General features: G+C 42.0%; 1 protein-coding gene across 6 annotated transcripts in view; it reads left to right on the top strand.

The window, feature by feature from the left end:
- The first annotated feature begins 6,128 nt into the window (after positions 1 to 6,128).
- The window catches only part of Fbxo38 (F-box protein 38), a 44,043-nt gene continuing 28,922 nt past the window's right edge, over positions 6,129 to 21,249 (top strand). For 5 of the 6 annotated variants that reach the window (XM_051163412.1, XM_051163408.1, XM_051163411.1 and 2 more), the window contains exons 1-5: positions 6,129 to 6,288; positions 14,203 to 14,387; positions 17,216 to 17,349; positions 19,758 to 19,921; positions 20,115 to 20,280. In XM_051163412.1, coding sequence (XP_051019369.1) covers positions 14,260 to 14,387; positions 17,216 to 17,349; positions 19,758 to 19,921; positions 20,115 to 20,280 — 592 coding nt within the window. In that variant the 5' untranslated portion in view covers positions 6,129 to 6,288; positions 14,203 to 14,259. Of the gene's footprint in view, positions 6,330 to 14,202; positions 14,388 to 17,215; positions 17,350 to 19,757; positions 19,922 to 20,114; positions 20,281 to 21,249 lie in introns of all 6 variants that reach the window. The other variant, XM_051163407.1, reaches the window with a different exon arrangement.

Raw genomic sequence — 21,249 nt, 5'->3', positions numbered from 1 at the left:
ACACACACACACATATGTGAAATATAAATTTATATGATTCCCTGTGGACATCCTTAGTGCTATTTATCCTTCGTCCCCCACTCTTCCTCTTTATTGCCCTCCATTCCCCATTCCCAGTTAAGCACTCCTTTTTTTTTATTAGATTTGTTCTTCATAATACCTGTTACTTCTTTCTCCATAGTCCCTTCTACAACCCGATCTGTTTCCCATTTATTTATTTATTTATTTATTTATTTATTTATTTATTTATTTATTTATTTTTGCTTTCCTGCTACCAGTGGTTACTCCAGCTATACACTCACACTTAAAGAGGGGGACCTGGGATCCATAAATAAGAGAGGACATGTCGCCCTTGTCTTTCTGGGTCTGGGTTACCTCACTCAACATGACTTCTTAATTTCATCCATTCACCTGAAAACTTCATGATCACATTTCTCGTTACAGCTGAATAGTACTCCTTCTGTATTTCTGCCACTTTATACTTGTCTGCAGAAGGACATTTAGGTCTGTGTTAACTGTCATCTACTGCAAGAACCTACTCTGATGATGATTAAGAAATAATATCATCTATGGATATAGCAATATGTTATTAAGAGGTTTTTTTTTAATACTATGCCCATTTATCAGAATAATAGCATTGGCTTCTCCACTAGCCCCTATGACCTATCTAGTCGCAGGGTGTTAGACTCTTTAACAGAGATGGATTCCACTCATTGTATGGGCCTTTGGTGTAATCTGAAAGAAGTCAGTTAGTCCCAGAAATGTCCTGCTACCCTTGTACCAGTGGGTGCATGCAAGTACAAGCACTATGGAAGTCAGTGTAGAGGTACAACCCGCCCCCCAAAAAAGCCCTGAAAACCAATCTTCCAAATGATCCAACTATATCACTCCTGGGTATGTATCCAAAGAATTTCATATTCTACTATAGAAATACCTGATCATTCACATTTATTGCTTGCATATTCAAAAATAGCCAGAAAACGGGAACACTGTAGATGTCTGTCAACTGATAAATGGATAATGAAAATGTGGTGCCTTTACACATGGAATATTATTCAGCTGTGTGTAGTGGAAGTTTTGGTTTCTTGAAAACCCAGTTATGTTGTTGTTTTAATCCCAAGTGTGTGATTTTAGTTTGTCCAGAGCTGATAACTGCCTCATGTGACTTGGAAAGGCACGTGGTCTTTTCTAGCTGCAGATGATTTAATTCTGAAGACTCTGAGAGGGAATAAATACCAGAGCTCAGAGAGAGAAAAATAACTCAAGGATTCTTAAAGGAATGCTGGGGGCAGGAGGTTCGAGGAGATGATCAGAGAAGGAAGAAGGCTGCTGCCGGACATCCTGATAACTGAGGTTGGTATTGTCCCAAAGAACCCAATGACCCTAACAAGCAGGGAGTAGTAAAGAGGCCTCTGCACCCTTTCCCACTAGCTTCCTTTCTCTCCTGCCTACTGTTGAGGGGTTGGTAGAAGGAAGGTAGAGGTGTAAGATATCCCAAATAAAACAGTTAAACATAGTGTCAGCAGCTATGAACAAAAGTAAAGTTATGAAATTCTCAGTAAATGGATGGATTTATAAACAGCCATCTCTTCCTACAGAAGGGAAAAATGTCACTTTTTATCTCATTTCTTTCAATCTTCAGATATATATGCTCCATTTGTAACACTCACATAGGTCAGGAATTTAGCAAGGAGGCACTGGGAAGAGAGGCCTTCGAGAGTGTGGGGATAGAGCACAGTAGTGCAACCGGCTAAAAGGGAACCATGGAACATGCTGAGTTACACTGTGGTGAAGTATGGGAGGGCAGGGTAGAGGGGGGAATACGGGGAGAGACAACCAACATGAAAGGCCTTTGGCAGATGCCATATGAAAAGCTTCGCACAGAAGCATAAAAGTGTCCCTACCATAGAAGCCTCACAAAGCATTTACAGACACATGTATTAAAAGGTTTGGTGGAGTTATTCTACAATGGCACGGACAGTGACCCAACTAGATATCTCATGCTAGCAAATAAAAATCCCAGTACTAGGAATGGGTTGTTTCTTTTGGAGTTGTCAGGGGAGTGATGGCTTTTGCCAATACTCCCGCTACCCTCCAGAACTGACAAGACCCTGTTACTGACTGAATCTCAGATCACGAAGCCAGCAAGCTGACACTCTTCTACAAGCTTTACCCTTACAAGCTAGTGCTCATGTAAGGGTCTATGCACACTGTCTAAGCCCCGATTTCACTCAGCTATGAACTTTAAAACTTACAACAACTTCTCTGACAAGAATGTTGGCCACTTTTTGATGTATCTCTGAGCCATTTTTATTTTTTTTCCTTTGAGAACACTGTTCACATCCATAGCCCACTTTTAATTGGATCACTTGCGTGTTTGTGACTCTCTGTTTTCTGACTTTTCCTTCTTCATGTATTCTGGTTATTAATCATCTACCGGGTGTGGAAGTGACAAACATTCTCTCCTGCTCTGTGGGAAACTTCTCTTTGCAAGAGACAATATTACAGAAATACCACAGTCAGAATGCAGAGTTACGGAGCCCATTCCCAGTTGGCTCTGTTTCTTTACAATTAGACTTTATTATACAACCCAACTAGCTTACACAAGAGGGAAAAAAGGTTAAAAGGAAACAAGAGGGAACCTTCCGGTATCCGTTCCATGTGACGGGTCCCTAGATGTCTCTGGCCTGCGCGCTGGTCCAGTCTACTCGCTGATCCTTTTTCTGATCCATGTGCACTTGAGCTCAGTCTGAACCTACTGCCCCTCTCGTCCTCTCTGCCTGTCTGTCTCTCACGTGCAAGGGCCAGTCTCCTTCTCCCATCAATTAGAAACACAATAATTCAGGTGGAGTGTGTGTGTGTGTGTGTGTGTGTGTGTGTGTGTGTCCCCGCTTCTAGGCCCAGGATGGCTCCACCCAGTCTATCTCAAGGTTAATCTCAAGGAGTATTCGTGGTGTGTCCAAGGGCAAAGCCCGCCAAGACTGCTTTCACCTGTGACAAAGCTTACAATCCTTCCCACAATTCCCAGTGGATAAATCTACAAAGCGATCCTTCACCTAAGGCTCTGGGAACGATGCAGAAGAGGGAAAGGAAGGGTTGTTGGAAGCAGAGGAGCAGGGAGTTTTCTGCTCATCAACATGACTGCCTAAATATGAGCTGAACAAGGACAACAACAGACATTCCAAAGTGGATGGGAGAAACATCCCAGGCCTCAACCCTACACAAAGAACTAGAGGCAACTAAGGAATGCTATGGGAGAAACAGTCTTCTCCAGGGAAGAGCACACCAATTGGTTATCCAGTACCAAATGGTCTGCCCTGAATACATATATACATATGAGCAACATTATACAAACCAAGCAGGTTATATTTAGGAACATAGGTGTATATATATACTGTTGTGTTTTTAAATAATGGGGTGACATGATTTTAAAAGAGGTAGAGTGCTAAGAATTTGTGGAAGAGAGGCCAGAGCCATGATGGCTACACAGGAAAATATGAATGATAATAAGTACACTAAAGCCTGCTCGTTTTATGAATGCTTTCTGGGGAAAGAGATAAGCACTTACTCATCCATTTGGTGGTTTGAATAAAAATGGTGCCCAGTGGTCCATAGGAATTGGTACTATTGGGAGGTGTGGCCTTGATGGAGAAAGTGTGGCTTTATTGGAGGAAGTGTGTTTCAGCTGTCTTCCTGCTGCCTGCAGATCCAGATGTGGGACTCTCAGCTCCCTCTCCAGCACCATGTCTGCCTGCCCGCCACCATGCTTCCCAAAATGAAGATAACGGACCAAACCTGTGAATCCAGTTTTTCTTTATAAGAGTTGCCATGGTCACAGTGTCTCTTCACAGAAATAAAACCTTAACTAAGACACTGCAAATAGAGGACCAACAACAGACTGAAGAAATGATTCTGCCTAAGTAGCTTGGTGGACTAACATGCTTAATTAGTGTTACTTACAGGAGCATGGGTGATTTATGAACAGATGGACCGCTGAAGAAAATGTGTCTCTTCCTATTGTACGATAGAATTTTCTTGGGGAGATGGACCAAAGTAACAATTGTACCAATGTCCAATTTGGAAAACCAATAAGATTTTTATTGGGTTGCTAACAGGAGGATGGGTAAGAGGTTACTGACAAGGAGCAGGGATGACTCAAAAGCAGCTGCATCACCACAAAGAAGGCTGCTCATCAATCAGAATATTTTTCTTTGGGGGTGGGGTGGGGTGAGGGGTTCAAGACAGGGTTTCTGTGTAGCCTTGGATGTCTTGGAACTCAATTGTAGACCAGTAGCCCAGACTGTCCTCAAACTCAGAGATCTGCCTGCCTACTAGAATTAAAGGTATAGTCCACCATCACCACCACCACCACCACCTGCCTTGAAATATTTGTCTTTCTGCAGTTTGTCTGGTTAAAGAGTTTCCACCTGAGAAACTATTTATTTACTTTTATACTATTGGGTGTGGCTCCTTTAAGAATTGTCCAAGTTTCTGTTGTTTTGGATATGGAACCTTTTGTTCACTTCCTGAGGCTCATGAGCTTCCCCTTCCTTCCTCTGGCAGATGTTTCAACTGGAGGAAAGGGAGAACGTGCCATACTACCTTCTCAACACCCTTTAGCTTGTTTATAGCCCCCAGGGGGGAGCGGGGTTTTCCCAGCCCCTTCAACCCTAGCAACCTTTGGTTACTGTTAGTTCCTTGGTGAGAAGTGGGGCCTCATGATGCCCTATTATCTTCACCACAAAGCAAAGCCCAATCTTGATCAGTCTGTGTTTACCTATTGAGATCAAAAGGCAGGAGCCCTGTCATGCGTGGAAAGCTGTTTCATGACACTTGCGCTCACTAGTTTTATGTCAATTTAACACAAACTATAGAAATATGAGAAGAGAGGGCCTCAACTGAGAAAAGGCTCCATAAGATGCAGCTGTAGTTCATTTTCTTAGTGACTGATGGGAGGGCATCCAGTCTATTGTGGGTGGTACCATCCCTGGGCTGTTAATCCTGGTTCTATAAGAAAGCAGGCTGAGCAAGCCATAGGGAGCAAGTCAGTAAGCAGCTCTCCTCCATGGCCTCTGTATTAGCTTTTGTCCTGTTTTGAGTTCCTGTCCTGACTTCCTTCTGTGATAAACAGTAATTTGGAAGCATAAGCTAAACAGATCCTTTCCTCCCCAACAGATTTCTTCGTGGTGTTTTATCACAGCAATGGTAACCCTACTTACGACAGAAATCTGTTCCTTCTTCTGCCTCTCACACTCATTTCAACCTCTCTTCTGGGATGTTCCTTGAGCCTTGGAGGGGTGACATGGATGCTCCATTTAGGGATGAACATTCAGTCGTCATTTATTCTCACTACTTTGAGAAGTTATAAGTCTCTTCAGTGACTGCTGCCCACTTCAAAAAGAAGCATCTCTAATCAAAGACGACACAAGCAAGTATCTATGGGCACAAACATAAATGTTCACGAGACAATTTAGCAATTTGTCAAGTTGAGTTTTAAACGTCCTATGTACACGAACTCTGTCTCCTTGGGGTGCCTACAGAGAGCCAGATGCCATCCATGTTAATTGCAGGCCTGTAAGTGCATTGACAATCACCTGTACGTTAGAAGTCTAGATTTCAATCGAGTTTTGCGACATTGTCACAGCTATCCTCACTGAAGACAATTTAGCTACAAAACCGAACCAAAAACTGATCTCATAAGTCAATTGTACAGTGTCTCATTTATTAAACACTGATTTGAAAACTCTGGCGTTCAAGAGGCTATAAAACACATACATGCAAAGACGATGATTGAAAATCACGTAAGGGATGATTTAACAGTATCTTTGCGCCCCTCCACTTACCCACACCCCCTCGAAAACAAGGGTCCTATTTTTAGTTGAATAAATTCTGGGGGAAAACATACTTATTGCACCTATTCATTTTGCAAATGATGAAGCGAGGAGAAAGATCACATCTAGGATCTCAGAGTATCAGCACTAAAGAAAAGCTTCACAAACTCCACTACCTAACATTGCCGGCGTTTCCGGCGGGAAACTTTTACGTCACCGGAAGAAGGGCCGGTAGATAAGCTTCTGGAAATGCCACGTTTAACATGGCGGCCTCGCCGGGTCATAGCCACACCCAATATGGACGCAGTGAGGCCCGCCCAGGCCCATCCCTGATGACACTTCTTTGGAAGGGCTCTAGAGGCGGCGGAAGCGGAAGCGCTGCGAAGGTGGGGGCCGCAGGAAGAGTCTGTCGCGTTTCTCGGTCCCTCTCAACCACAAAAACAGACGGAGGGCCGGCGTAAGTGAGCCGCGGCCTGGGAGGCTGTCGCAAAGGTGGAGGTGCGCGGTTGTGGGCAGATGGAGGGGTCTGGGGCTCCCACCGCCCAGACCCTCGCTCTCGGGCTCTGGAACTCTTAGGCCTAGAGAGACCGAGAAAGGAGTGTCTGAATATGTAGTTCTGGCCTTGCAGGCCTTGCTTGTTAGGCATCCAGCCCTATCCCGCCATGCAGAACCTTCTTTGGGTCTCGGTTTCATCAACCAAATGGAAGGTTTGGCCAGACTTTGAGCCCCTCCCCCAACACACACACTCTGGGCGTCAGCAATGCAATGATTTTAATGTTGAGTCCTTCATGCCAGTAAATTGAGGAACTCCTGCTTAGCTCTAGTATAATACAGTCAATTCATCGTGTGAAAAAAAAAATGGGGAGACCTTGGGCTTTGTCCCCAATGTTACTATTTACTTGGTGGTTATTTTTGAGCAGATACCTTCATTGTTTTGAACAGGGAAGTTGTTGTCTGTCAGGGCAACGTGTTGGAGTAAACACTGGCTTAATCTCCTTTCCCACTCCCCACTCCATCACAAATGGGAGATACAGTAGGGTTTCTGTAAAGTTATGATTTTTTCCCCCCTAGGAGGTAGGAGAAATTGGAACATGGAAACCACATATTAAGTAGTTATAGACTGTAAATATCTATTCTTGTAATTTTAACTTTTGTTTGAGAACCACCATTTTTAGGTGACCAGAAAGAATCCATCCCTCTTGTCATAATTTGTGGTGTTGTATTTGTACCGTATTTGGGAGCAGGGGGTTGGGGTGTGTAGGTGCGTGTTGTAGAGTGCCATCCTCCAAGCTGAACAGCCACTGGGTTTCGTCAGAGCATGTATGGCATCAGGCAAAAGACCCTGTTGTTTGTTGGCATCCCTTCTTACAAAGACGTGGTGGTGAGGGGTTATTGGGCCCTCACCTTCCACAGTTCCTGGCCATTTGTATATAATTCTGTCCTAATTGTACATGACCTCTTGGTAGGGAAGTATATGTAGTCTGGGAAGGTTAACCGAAGCAGGAAGAACTCTGTAGGTACAGCTATGTGGGAGCCATCAACCACACCAGGTGAAGACTTGACAGTCTGGCTGCTTTCCAGCACACCAGGCTTCTGTAAGTAGCCCCTCCTCAGCCATGCACTGTAAGTAAGTAATACACACATTAGTTCCCCAGGGTAAACTGTGGCGGAATTACACTATAGTTTGCCATTTGGGGCCTCATAGGGAGATTTATATCTCCCTAGGGTAGAGATCCAGACAACTCTGTGTGTGTGTGTGTGTGTGTGTGTGTGTGTGTGTGTGTGTGTGTAAATGCTTGTGTTCCTGAGGTACACATTTTATCTTTAGTCAAAAGGGCATGACAGAACAGAATGGGAAAATTACATTTCACTAGAATTAGGTGGTGTAAAAATTAGTCTTGTACTGGAATTGAAGGCCTAGATCCTTACTTCAGAAATGGTACGTTCTGCTTCAGTGACAGACAGATATGTATTTTTCTGGTACTCGTTTTCATTATTTGTAAAATAAAGAGTTGAACTAGATTCCTTGTCCTTTTCGTTAGTATAGATTTGGCCCCGACTCTCCTTTTAAATCAAGATAGTGTGGAGGATGGGTGACAGACACTCTTGAGGCAAGAGGGTGCATCCTAGATGGTAGGTACATAAAATGTTCTGTGAATATTAATTAGGTGATTTGCAAGGCTACTTTGGCATAACAGACTGAAGCCAACAGAAGATAAAGAAATCTGAGGAACCTTACAGTAGGACCATTGGGTGCTTTAAGGAGATGTTTGTTCTGCATTTATGTTTGTTTTCCAGGGTAATAAGGTGTCATTTGATCTTAGAAGTCGGATTGAGGAATAAACCTGGTAGGATCTAAGAAATATGGTAGGAAGGCTTTACTGTTACCTGTACTTACCAAATAGTAAATGAATGAGTGAGGGAATGGAGGAATGGTTAGGTACCAGTAATCGAGATGAAGAGATTTTTTTCAAGAGAATTGCCATTGATTAGATACAGATGGAGACATTTATTCAGAATTGTGTGTGTGTGGGGGGGGGGGATGAATCTTAACAGATCCCTACAATTTTGGTTAATTTTGTGATAGTTTGGTTCTACTCTCTGCAATACCAGTGTGAAACAAATGCGTGTTCCAGAGTGTCACAAGTGAGATGGGGAAAGGAGTAATTACTCCTTTCTAATTAGTAGCCAGTGATAAAGATACTGACAAGATAGGTCAGGAAGAGGACGATTATCAGTTGAAAGGGGTTTAAGGAGTCCAGGTGGTAAGATTTGTAGGCACAGGTGATTTCAGAATTAATGCACCGTAGTGTTAAGTAAATACATCTATGATAGAAGTGCACAATTAAAAGAATTTAATTGCAAGCAAGGCAGTGTTAGAGCATTAAAGCTTAAGACAGGCATAATTTGAGGAGCAACCCAAATGATTTTGTCGAGTTCTTATAGTGTCCTTTTAGCTGAGGACATGGCTGAAGCAGAAGAACAGCCTTGGAGAAGACACATTTTAGAAGGACCTGGTTTAAAGGGTGCTGGCATGGAACTGAGGCTTAAGACTGTGCTTGGGATGCCAGGACAAAATTAAGGCTTTCTGTGCTTAAGCTCTGGTAAACAGGGCCCTGTGCAGTGACAATGGGCTACCCAGGTGGCAGAGAGCTACTGGGTGGGAGCCAAGGTTTGTGAAGGAGGATATGGCCAAGATTTTAATAGGCACATCCCGAGGCCCATCTCTAGGCATTGGGGTGCAGCTCTGGAATGTGGGCAGACAGCTGTTGTACTTGAGGACTGACAATCATAGGGTGTGTTATGTAGGCCACTTAATAGTGGACCCAAGGCAAGAAACTTCCGTATTTACATTCTCTGATTATTTGCTTTTCTAAAAGAGCCTCTGAAATTTTATCTGTAATTCTGTTTGAATGAGAGGAGGAGAGAGAAGTGACACTGCTATACTCTCAGATGAGTTGTAGCCCACAAAAAGTCAGCAGTGTCACTAGGTAGTCTCTGAGGGCCCCCTCAGCATTTAATATTCAGGGATTGGCTATCATTTCTGTCAGAGTAACATTTCTTGGAGGTTCAGAGCCTCCTAAAATTGTTAACTTTAGGAGTAATGCTGGTATTTTAAAAGGCCATCTTTACATATTTACATTCATGTGTTGTTTATAGTCAGCTGTTCCTCCTCCTCATGACTCACCCTTCATGTGCTGCAGGTAACTAGGATTGCCCGCGCCCTCTCTGTTAACCTTGTACTCCCTTAGTCCTTTTTTGCCTTCCTCCAGGGAAGCAGAATGGTTACTGCTGTGGGGATGGAACAGGTGGGAAGAAAGGAAAACAAAGGCAGTTTCCTTCATCTTGACTTGCTCTCCAATCCCTCTTACCAGAAAGAAAGACATGATAGTCTCCTTCTCAGAGTGCTACTATCGCACTTGGGACTTTGTGTCATGAAGTGCTTGGTGTCTTCTTCACGTGCAGGAGCACAGGCCCCTGTTACCCAGTGCGGGGGATAATGCTCAACATAGCTTCGCTTGGTATGTGATGTAAATGAGATGATGCCCGGTGGAGCTGAGCAATTCTGTTGTCTCTTCTCAACGTGCACTGGGGCCAAGGAGACATAAAGGAGCCCCTGTGAGGAAGGTTTTTCTCCTGAATGTTTGGAGGGTACCTGCCTGTATTTGAGAGGGCTTCTTCTGATGTAAAGGTCTGTCCCTTACCCCAGTGTCATCTCAAGGCCTCCCTTCACCAAAAGCTTACAGCCTCCTTTACCAGACAAGTATGTACTTACAAGAACACATGTTTAATTATGGGCCTAATGTAGGAGCTATGAGTGCACTGTGAGTCCTGATAATTTAGGTGTTTTGTTTTGTTTTGTTTTGTTTTTGTCACTATTTTTTGGTTTTAGATACAGACTATAGGCTAAATAGACTTTCATGAGTTCATCAGACACCTATCTTCCATATGATTTATCTCTGTAGTTTTTTTAGTTCTAAACTAAATATGGCTCAGAAAGAGCACTGCAAAATAATAACGCATAATCAGAGATAGTCATAAGTGCAAGGTGCTTTAAGTGCAGTGGATTCAGTGGTGCTAAGGAAAAGGCACGACCCTGTCATTTGAAGGGCTGTCAAAATTCTTAAACCTGAAACGTGCTCGGTATCTGGAGGACTGTTCTGAACATCTGGGCAGGCCCTAGGTAGATAGATTGGGCTCTGCAAGTTAATAGTGTTTTAGAGCTCTTGCATGCTATAAATAGCTGTTGCGTGTGTATTTACTTATTGGGCTAAGCTCTGATGGTTATTTCCTGCCGAGCAAGCATATTGAATGTTGTGGCAGCAAACTTCTCACAAGAGTGTGAAATGATTAGCAGGTGCATATAGATAACAGATTTATTATGAGTGAAGACTTGTTAGCTCCTGGAGGTGAGATTGAGATCCTTTCCTGGCAAAAATTCCCGACAGTCAAGCACTACCCAGATTGCTGTAAAGCATGTGTTCCGTAGAGTAGTCAGTTGAAATAAGTTTTCACGAAGCATCTAGAATTTAAATCGAATTTTGAAGGCTAATTAATGGTTTTCTAGACTAGTGAGAAGGATCTGAAGAGAAGGGGAAATAGGAGGGGGTGGGGAGGCTGAAGAAATATGACTATTCCAGCTAGAATTAATGACAGATAAGGAAAGATGATGTGTAGAAAGCTGAATGGGTGCTGGTCCTGTTGGAGTGACCGGGTAAGTGGAATAGAGTCAGGGATAAGGGTTGCAGGGTGAGGTTAGAAAAGCCACTGGAGGCTGGGTTGGAAAGACCCTTACCCTTTGGGAGCCAGGGTTCCATGGAGACAGATTTTCTTTCCTTCTCTTTTCTGTTTTCTTCATTTTCCAAGAAATCTAGGAGCATGATCAATCTGAAAATCTCAAATGATTAAGGTAAATATAAAACAATGTTTTTTTTTCTTGGTCATCTGCTCTTATTTTTCAATAGGAACCACTGTTAATATTTTGTAAGAAACACTCACATATTTGTCATTACTATTATCTTGATTAAAATCATACTTGATACTTGATCTATAACTTGCTTCTTACTTTTTAAAAACTTATTAAGAAATCAGAAGAATGTGTTGAAAAGATTGCTATAGCCTCACTGTAAAATGTGGTATGATGCGCATTTATCCAATGAATTACCTACTGAAAACTTGAGCTATGGTTGGCTTTGTGGTCAGCCTTGACGGCACACTGCCGGGTACCACAGAGAAAGCCATCAACCACAGGACCCCAGATGAGGATTGATGGAGTCCTGGAAGCCAGTGGGAATGCATGTAAGAATAGCAGTAGCTCACTGAGCAGTCATGGAAAGTGAGAGATCTGGGTGTGTTTAGGGTAGTCAAAGCTTGTAAGCTAGGAGTTTAGTGAACCACACCAGAGGGCAGAGTGTGCTGTGTGTTGTGTTTGCATGTGTGGGAGCTAAAGCCTTAGGAATGGCTGTCAGTTAGAAGTGGGCTTGCAGGGGAGCTGGTACAGGAGAGAGTGGTCACAGAGGAGGAGCTCATTTGGGGAAATGAGAGAAGAGTGGTCACAGAGAAGAAGGTTGCTTCAGAGCCCAAGGCCGAGAAGCAGCTTCAGGAGCTACTGTAGCATAACAGGTTTCAGTTGGAGAAGACAGGCATTAAGCAGGAAAATGTGGGCGTGATATTTCTAGAAGCTGGTTTGTATATTTATCTTTAGGCAGTTTCATAGCTATAATTTTGCTGCTGTTATGAATTGTAATATAAATACCTGAAATGCAAGATACCTGGTGACCGCTGCTTTTGGCCCATGCTGTTAGGTGTCTTTTGATAAGAATCCACAAGGGATCTTCTTTTCTTGCTTCCTGGGTTGTGACTAGTTGAAGCAACCGATCGAGGACTGTGCATAGGGTCATGTGTGGAGTACTGGAACACAGGCAGTGGCAAGCATGCTGATACCCATAAGAATCTTAAAGTGCGGCGAGAGGGGATTAGAACACAGACAAGCACAAGGATGTGTGGATTCATTTGCAGTACAGTTTGTCCTGCTCATAGCTGAAGCAGAAGATCCCTGGATCTATGAGCATTACAGTAAGCTGAGCCCCTGTACTCCTGGGCGTGGTCACCGTGACAGCTCCTTAGTGGTTTTTCATCAAGAGCCCCGCTAATAGTTCAGTCTTCTCTTACTTTGGTTTCACCTTCCTCATCCTAACACCATTGGTTTTATTTCGGTTCTTTATAAAAACAGATTCCTTCTCAGAGTTCAGCACATCTGGGGAGTGTGTGAGGACCTGAGTGAATGTGTGTTGTTAACAGGGGTGCAGCCTCCTGAGGACCCCCGCCTCAGACCCAGAGGGGAGTGGCAAAACCGGCCCCGTCTAGTCTACATATATGTGTCCATCCTAGCTTCTCCCCAGTGTCTGTATCCTGAAGACTGCTCCCCTACCTAGACTGCATGCCCATTAAGAGTAGCTGAGCCTGTGTGCTATGCTGCAGTTTCTCCATCCAAGATCCCAGCCCACCTCACTCACTCAGAGTTTCTATCTGCCCAGTAAGGCCCAGCTCCCAGGGAGCCACCCAGGGTCATGCAGACACATGCTGGGACCTCTGAGAACTTTTCTTAAACTTCCCTACTCCCTTTTTGTCCTATTTTGTGATCATCCCTTAGATATCATTTTAATTGTCCTGTCCTTCAAAAAACCAGCAGTGAGTGAGGCTGCCGTGCCTTGTGCTATTTTGAAGCCGGTGCTTTCTGTGTAGCACTTATCTCAGCTTGAAACTCTAAGCTCATTTGCATGGTTCCTCACCTCCATGCTGTGTCCAAGATTTTTTTGTTCATGATGCTAAGCTTACTAGAGGCATTGCAAATATGTGAAGGCATGTGTGAATTAAAGAATACATTTCACCTGTTAACTCTGACTACAGTGCCCCATTAAAGAGACTCAGCTCATACTTTATAACTATTCTATATCTGGACCACCATTGTTAAAATTCTCCCAGACAATCTGACAATCTGGGTGTTACTCCCACATACTAATAAACAGAACAAAACAAAAAATGTTTCTGCTCACCTCATTTTCCTTCCCTCTTCCTCTTCCCTTACTAAGGCTTTATTTTAAAAGCAAGATGTATATACTATATAAAAATGAATTTTCTCTAAAAAATTGCAAGTTCTATTTTTTTGTTGTTGTTCTTTTGTTTTTAAGAAGAGTGTCTATAGTTTGATTTTATTTCATTCATAGAAGGTATAGTCTGATTTCTTCACTTTACAGGTAGGAGAATGAAGAATTTAAAATGTTGATTCCTGTCCTAGAAATAATAATTTGTGGCAGGTCAAAAACGAGAGTCCCAGAGTCTGCTGGGTTAGGGCTAGCTTCCATATTAATGGCCCCCAAGTGAAGGGCAGATGAAGCTCATAGCTGAAAGGCTCTCTGTGCATTCACACATGCTTTTACACATGAATTTTGAATGCATGTTTTGAATCATAAGCTCTTAGCCAGAAGCAGTTTTGTTACCTAGTTTAATTATCTTGCTTTATTTACACACTGAAGAAGTTGATGCCTGGGGAAGGAGAGTGAATCAGCCGGGTAGGAAGCCCCAGAGTATAAATTAGAAAATGGGACTTTATTCTTGGGTTTTGTTCATTTTAAATAGTTCATATTTATAATATCAGCTATTTTTGGGAAAAGATATTCTCTGTCTTTAGAACAATTGAATACTTTTCTAAATTTGAATATGGTGTATTCTTGTACTGACATCAGCACTGTAAGCTTTGCCCATCAGTAATTCTGAATGAACACTGCTTGAGCTCACACATAACAGGGACACCTGGGGGGTGAGTGTGGTGTGCTTCGCTAGGCTACTCAGCTCTCTGTTTGCCTTTCAGGTGTTGAACTAAACCCAGAGGAGAGCTTTGTTCCTTGACACTAAGTGCAGCACAGCGATGGGGCCACGAAAGAAAAGTGTTAAAATGTGTCTGATGGACAGTGCACTCCCAGAGGAAATGACAGCAGAGGAAATGAAGGACTATATGAATCAGCTGTCACATGAAGTGCTTTGTCACATTTTTAGGTGAGATTTTGTGTCGTTCACTTTTTTTGTACCTAAAATGCAAAAATTAAGAACAAACTTTTATAAAACTTTTTTTCCTTTAGATTTATTTTACTGTATGTGTATTAGTGTTTTGCTGGCATGTCTGTCTGTGTGCCATGTGGCATGTATATCTGTGTATCATGTGTGTGTTTAGTGCCCATGACATCAGAAGAGGGTGTTGGATCCCTTAAATCTGGAGTTGCAGGTGGTGTGAGCTGGTTGCAGGGAATCAAACTTGGTTCTTACAAGAACAGCAAGTGCTCTTAACTGTTGAGTCTTCCAGACAACTTTAAGTTTTACTTTTTACTCAAACTGCATTATAAGAACCATTAATTAAACCAAGAAAGGAAATGTTTTATTCCAGCTTTCATTCTTTCTTTCATGATCTTTATCCATACCATTCAAAGACTAGAAAACGTCTCTGGAGTTAGAGACCCAAGTTAACATCCTTGATCTATCCCTCTTTACTGATGGACCAGTGATGGGGACAGAGGTGTCTTAGGATTCAGTGGTGAAACAGCACTCATTACATTGTAAGGCATAGATACATGGTTTAATGATCATATATTCTCTTCTCTTTTTTTTAATGTTGCAATATGTTTTTCATATTTTTCTGTGGCATAGTATACCTTTTATTAGTTAATTTCTAAGAATCAAAGGCCTAGGTAAAACAATAGATAGTTTTCCTACTATCAGAAAATGATGTTAAAATTCATGTGCTAGAAAAAAGTATGTAGAAATTGCCAGAAGTTTCAGAAAAGGCAGCTAACTGTACCTGATGTTGAACTGTATTTTAAAATACACTGTAGTTGGGTTAAGGGCTGGAGCAGCCTAGTGACAGCTGTTATGTTGACTGGTAGTCACTACACAGAGTATATTATCTTGATTGATCATGGTATCCCCAGAAAAATGTACAGAAACTATATCTCAAAAATAATTTAAAATGCTTGGATATATTGTGTACAAATTGGACCGTATGTTACATTAAAAGCAGATACCATTTTATAGTTGTGTGGGTTATTCAGATGTAATGGTGAGAATCAGGCAAAAGGGTCTTGCACTGTTTCCAATAAGATTCGAGCACATGAACTGAATGCAGGAACTCAGCTGCTCTGAGCTTGTGGACTGGGTTTCTCTAGGATAAATAGGCTGAGTTTTATTCTTAGGCTTCTAAGATTTTTACCTGAAGACTCCTGCAGTGCTTGTGTGGTGATTACTAAGTATATTCTTGAGACAAAGAAAATGCTGGTTTCCCTTAAAAGAAGTCTAATCTTTGTTGACTCTTCTAAAATGTACTTCTGTACTCTATTAAATACAATTTTTATTATCTTGTGAAATTTAGGTTTTCTTACCCTATTTTTCACATAAAATTGGTTTTTGTTGTGCATCCATCCTGTGCCTCCTGCTGGCCATTTTCTCTGTGCCCCTATAACTCTAGAGTTTTAACCATATCTTTCATAGAAAAACATACATTTCTTCTTCCTAGAGAAAGTTTGATGAAAAATAGTCTTGATTTCTTTTTTTTTTTTTTTTTTTAAGTTACTCAGAGCTTATAAAACTAACTCAGGCAACTATTGGATAACCATAAAAATATTGGAATGGTAGAGAACTTGATTTAGAACACAAATTCAGTGTTTTTCAGTTGCTTATATAATGTGTAGTCATATATTTTCTGAAAATTGTTTAAGTTCTAAAGAGGTAATTAAGTTATGGCTAGCAGTAATGGCTTTGGTGGAAAGTTAGTTTGACTTCATTCTCTATTTAAATAGCTTTTGTAAAGGACCAGTGGTAGGAACACAGTACAGTAGAAGAATAGTGCACCTGCTGTTGGAGTTAGCATAGGTGTGAGGAATTAGAATCACTACAAAATGTTGGCATTGCTGCCCTTCCCACTTGCTTAGCTGTAAGAATTTTTGTAGGCTTAGCTCTTCTAGGCAGGTTCACTACTTTAAAAATAGCACAGTAATAGCCCCTACCTGATGAGTGAGGATTCCAGCACAAAAGAAAGAATCAGTCAGCAGGTGTTTGAAGACAATTTAGTTAGGAGCTTGTTACGTAGTTGTAAGTATCCTTGAAGGAAGCAGCGATGTATGTTGCAGATTCATCCAGGAGACTGTTGGCGGCAGAGAGCAGCCCTGCAGCTGGTGCCACCTCCTTGCTACAGTAGCTGTTAACTAGAGGCACAGAGGAGAAAAAGGGAACTGGGCAAGGGTTGTGTGGCAAAGACAAGCAGCCGCATTCCTTGTAATGCAGTTGTGACACAGGACCCATTGGATAAAAGGTGACTTCCACTTGACAGTCTAGGTGTGTGTGGAGGGCTTTTAAGAGACAAAGATAAGGTTTTCTGTGACTTAAAAATACATGTCTATGTCATTAGAAAGTAGGTAGAGATGTGGCAAGAGTTCATTATTTTATTTGGTTACTTGAGTATTTGCAGACTTACCTATTATTACTCATAAGATAAGCGGGAGCAGGAGGGAGAGCAGGTTCAGTGGTTAAGGGTTCTTGCCGAGGATGCAGGTTTGATTCCTCGCACCCACATGGTATCTTACAGCCATCTGTAACTCCAATCCCAAGGAATCCAACATGCTCTTCTGACCTCCGAGGTCACCAGGGGTACATGTTCAACACATAAACATGTAGTCAAACATTTGTAAAATAAATTAAGAAAAAATTATAAGCTGAATGACCTCACACATTAAAGTGCTGTGAATGTTCCTAAGACCTTACGTCATTTAAAGGGCGGGAGGCAGGTAGAGCGGAAAGGCCTGCATGCATACCTGATTAATACCTCTTTCCATTACAAGGTACCTCCCGCTGCAGGATATCATGTGCATGGAGTGTCTCTCTCGGAAGCTAAAGGAAGCAGTGACTCTGTACCTGAGAGTCGTGAGAGTGGTGGATCTCTGTGCAGGGCGGTGGTGGGAATACATGCCAAGTGGTAAGAAGACAGGGCTCTGCTGCTGGAGAGAGTTGTTAATGGCTCCATAGACTGTGACTCTATTTTTAATTTTTTTAAATGTAACTAGTCTGTGACATGAAACCAGACGGGGACTGTTGGAGGGGAGGAAGAAGGTGTCTCTAGCAGGAAGAAGGGAACAAAAGATGATGGGGAAATCCGTGATTCACATGTATAAATATGTCATAAAGAGCCATTAGCGTGTTTCCTTACTCAAATAATAATAAAGAGGGCTGTCTTCAATTTAACAATTGTCTGTTAATTAGTATACTTTGCTGTTGCTTATTAACTAGACTCTTAAAACCATGCTTCTAAAAGATAATGTTCAGACCAGGAGACTTAGAACATGGATTGAGGCTGAGGCAGACAAACTCAACAACAGCGACAGAACATCAGAGAAGCCCTTCCCAGAAACCTAGAAATGGAAGGCTGAAGAGATACCTTGTTTTGAAAGTTCTCCTGGCCAGGCAAAACAGACTACCTCTAGAGTTCTGTGATGTGCAGCTTGTGATGCCCAGCTTGTGATGCCCTGGCCTTTGAAGAGACGACAGCATATACATTCCTGAAAAGACCGTTGCAAAGTGTGACTGGCAAGTGCTCATTTAACCTTAGAGAGCGATGCCTTGTGGTAGGCAAAGCAGTCAGGGCAGCATGAGAAGAGTCATCTCATTCTGTGTTAGGTTTGCTGTAGCAGAGGGTGCAAACAGGACTGGAGGATGGCAGAGGTCTCGTGTATTCCACACTTAGCACAGTTAGCAAATTAGGTAGAATCTGTGCACAGGGCCAGTTTTCAGACTGTAATAAATACCTGTGAGCTCAAAGCTTTTCATCTCTGCAGTGAATATAAGAGAAAATGAATGCAAACAATTTGTAGGAGAAGACCACATTAGCTGGCCTAGTCTCTGCCATCCTGAGTCGTTTTTAAAGACTGGGTTTCACTGTGTAGGCATGGCTAGCTGGAACACACTGTGTAGACTAGACTGTCCTTGAATTCAGAGATTCACCTATCTCTGCCCCCTAAATGCTGAGATTAAATATATGCACTGCTGTGTCTAGATGAAGCCCTCAATCTTGATGGAAGTACCCAATGGTTCATATGTGTGTGATCTCTTTGGAGTCATATCCCATCTAGTGTGTGTAAAAAGAGGCCAATGTCTGTAGTTAGTGCTCTCATTCGGCTTTGAATTCTAGCATTGCTAGTTAATTCTTCAATAATAGTTCCTTCAGTGGACACTACAAGAGAATAATAGGACCTGTTGGAATTGTAGAGAGTAAGTAATCTCTATGGTCACTTTTTACTATTCATTTTGTTGTTGAAATAGATTGCTTGTAGGGCAGGCTGACTTTAAACTTACTAGGTAGGTGAGCTGACGCTGGCCTTTCAGGTGCTGAGATTGTAGGCTGCACCTCCATGCCTGGCTCTTACTGTCTACCTTTGTGACTCTGTAGCTAGCAACTCTGGATTAGCCCTATACAAAGAGAACAAATTTTAAAAAGCTTCAGTCCTTTGATTTAGTGGGAAAGTTAATGTCATCATTGCTGAGAGTTGGCTTTCACCTTCTGAGGCTCCAGTAATAGAAAACATGTCATGCCTGTGACGTGTTTCCTTACATATTTAACCAATAGTTCCTGCTGTGAAGGGTTGCCAGTCTCTGTTTGCATCATGTTAATTCCTGCTGCAGAACACAGCTGGCCTCCCAGATATGCAATGTTTATTTTTTTATTTTTTACCATCTCAGCATCTGTTCACATTCTCTCATTCTTGTTTTCTTACTTCCTTCTGTCTTTTTTTTTTTTTTTTTTTTAAAATAAACTGTCTGAAATAGTGGGGTGTAACAGTTAAACATATAAAAGAAAATCACTAGGAAATAGTTAGAATAGGGTGAACCTAGGTTGGGATGGTAATTAGGTCAAATGTTGGATTTCTTAAAGGTGAGGACCGTAGCCTATTTTTACTTATAGTGCTCTGCAGAACCCTGAAGTTTTGTAGAATAGCAACTCTGGGGGAGAAGGAGGAGAGACTGGGTAGGAAACTGATGCATTCTTACTTACTGTCTTCAGTCTGTACCGTCACATCATCTAGTTAGCATGTGCTGCTAGTTGAAAATTTAAGTGCTTTGACAGTAGCCAGAACAAAAAAAGGACACAGTAAATGAAAACCTTAGCTATAAAGTACACTAAATACACAGTGGAACCCTGGGCAGGTAGTGCGTGTGAGGCATTTTCAAGACGCACATCCTCTGTTGTAACAGTTTATTCAGCTGTGGCATTAGCTTCACAGAGCTTTTAAAGGGCCCCCCATCTGTTGGAATTTTTGTTGAAACTTAATAAGTACTTAGTAACTCTTTATGAATGAATGATGAACCTGTTCTGTGTGCTTCTGACCTCAGGTTTCACAGATTCCAGTTTCCTAACGCTTTTGAAGAAGATGCCAGATGTTGAACAGCTCTATGGCCTTCACCCTAGATACCTTGAGAGGCGAAGAGTCAGGGGCCATGAGGCTTTCAGCATTCCAGGAGTCCTAGAAGCTTTGCAAGCATGCCCGAACTTGGTGGTAAGTGCACCTGTTGGGATATTTTAACATCAGCTGGTTGATGAAATAATGAGTCAGCAGCCTCACATGCAGAGTGCACACATAGTGAATGTTGTCTTAAATTCCATTGCATATTTAGCGTCTTGTAGACAAAGAGACACTTTGGATACAAAATGAAAGCCTTCCTTATGCTTGCCGTGGTGCTATTTTCTAGGGTGTAGAAACATCTCATTTGGAGTTGGTAGAATCCATTTGGACATACATGCCGCATGTTCATATTTTGGGGAAATTTCGTAATCGTAATGGAGCATTTCCAATTCCTCCTGAAAATAAACTGAAAATCCCCATAGGAGCCAAAATCCAAACTTTGCATTTAGTTGGTGAGTACCTGCTTTCTGGTTCACTTGTCATGCCTAGAAACACTGTGTAAGTGAATAGTCACTGAAACAGGCACGAGAATTTAAAGATCGTCTTACTGATTGCTTGTAGAAAAAGAAACTCTTGTGAAACTTATAGAAAAGCTCAATTTTCCATTAGTTAAAGGTCCCTCGGGGAACGTTGCTTCTGATGCAGCCATGTTGAAGACAGTTTTGACAGTTTTATATTTTTGTGTTTTTCCATTAAGCTATAATTCTGCCTTTACTCTGATTTTGCCTTTTAGAGGAGGGATCTTCAATGTGATTTTTTAAGAGGAAGAATTTTGTGTAATATTGGTTTGTGTATGTGATGTGTGGGCATGTGCCCACACATGGTGCACTTGTGGAGGTTAAAGGGCAAGTGCATATAGTCATTTCTCTCTTCCCATTTTTAAACGGCTTCTATGGATGCAACTAGGCCATCAGGCTAGCGTGGCAAGTGCCTTTACTGCACAACACAGATAGATGCTCTTACCCACCAAGCCGTGGGCCAGGTTTTACTGTGCTGTCTGGCTCATTCCTCTAAGGAATGAATTTTTTAAAATTCATTTAAATTTCTTCTTACTAAAATAGAAATGAGCCAGGATCTTCTGTGTAGCTCAGGTTGACCAGAAGCTCTCGATCCATCTTTGTCTTTCCAGCTCCTGAGTGTTGGCAATACAGGTGTGCACTACCATGCCTAGTTAGTTTACTTAAATAGGCAGGTGTAGCCAGGGCCTACTGAACCTCAGTCTAGAACATTATAAAACCCTGATAACTGTTAGTTTTTCTTTTCTAGTAAAATATTGCCATGTCCTTCAATCTAGAGTCATTGGAATGAACATTTGGGCTCTATCTTTTTTCCTCTTAAAAAATGGTGATGGAGTGGTCTTTTCCAGAAATGCCTTTATTTGCATATAGTTACATTATGCTTCCTCCATGTGCATGCTTTTT

The sequence above is a fragment of the Acomys russatus genome, chromosome 20 (assembly GCF_903995435.1).
Source record: "Acomys russatus chromosome 20, mAcoRus1.1, whole genome shotgun sequence".
NCBI lineage: Eukaryota > Metazoa > Chordata > Mammalia > Rodentia > Muridae > Acomys > Acomys russatus.
Note: the sequence above shows the minus strand (reverse complement) of the source record. Positions and strands in the feature narration are given on the sequence as shown.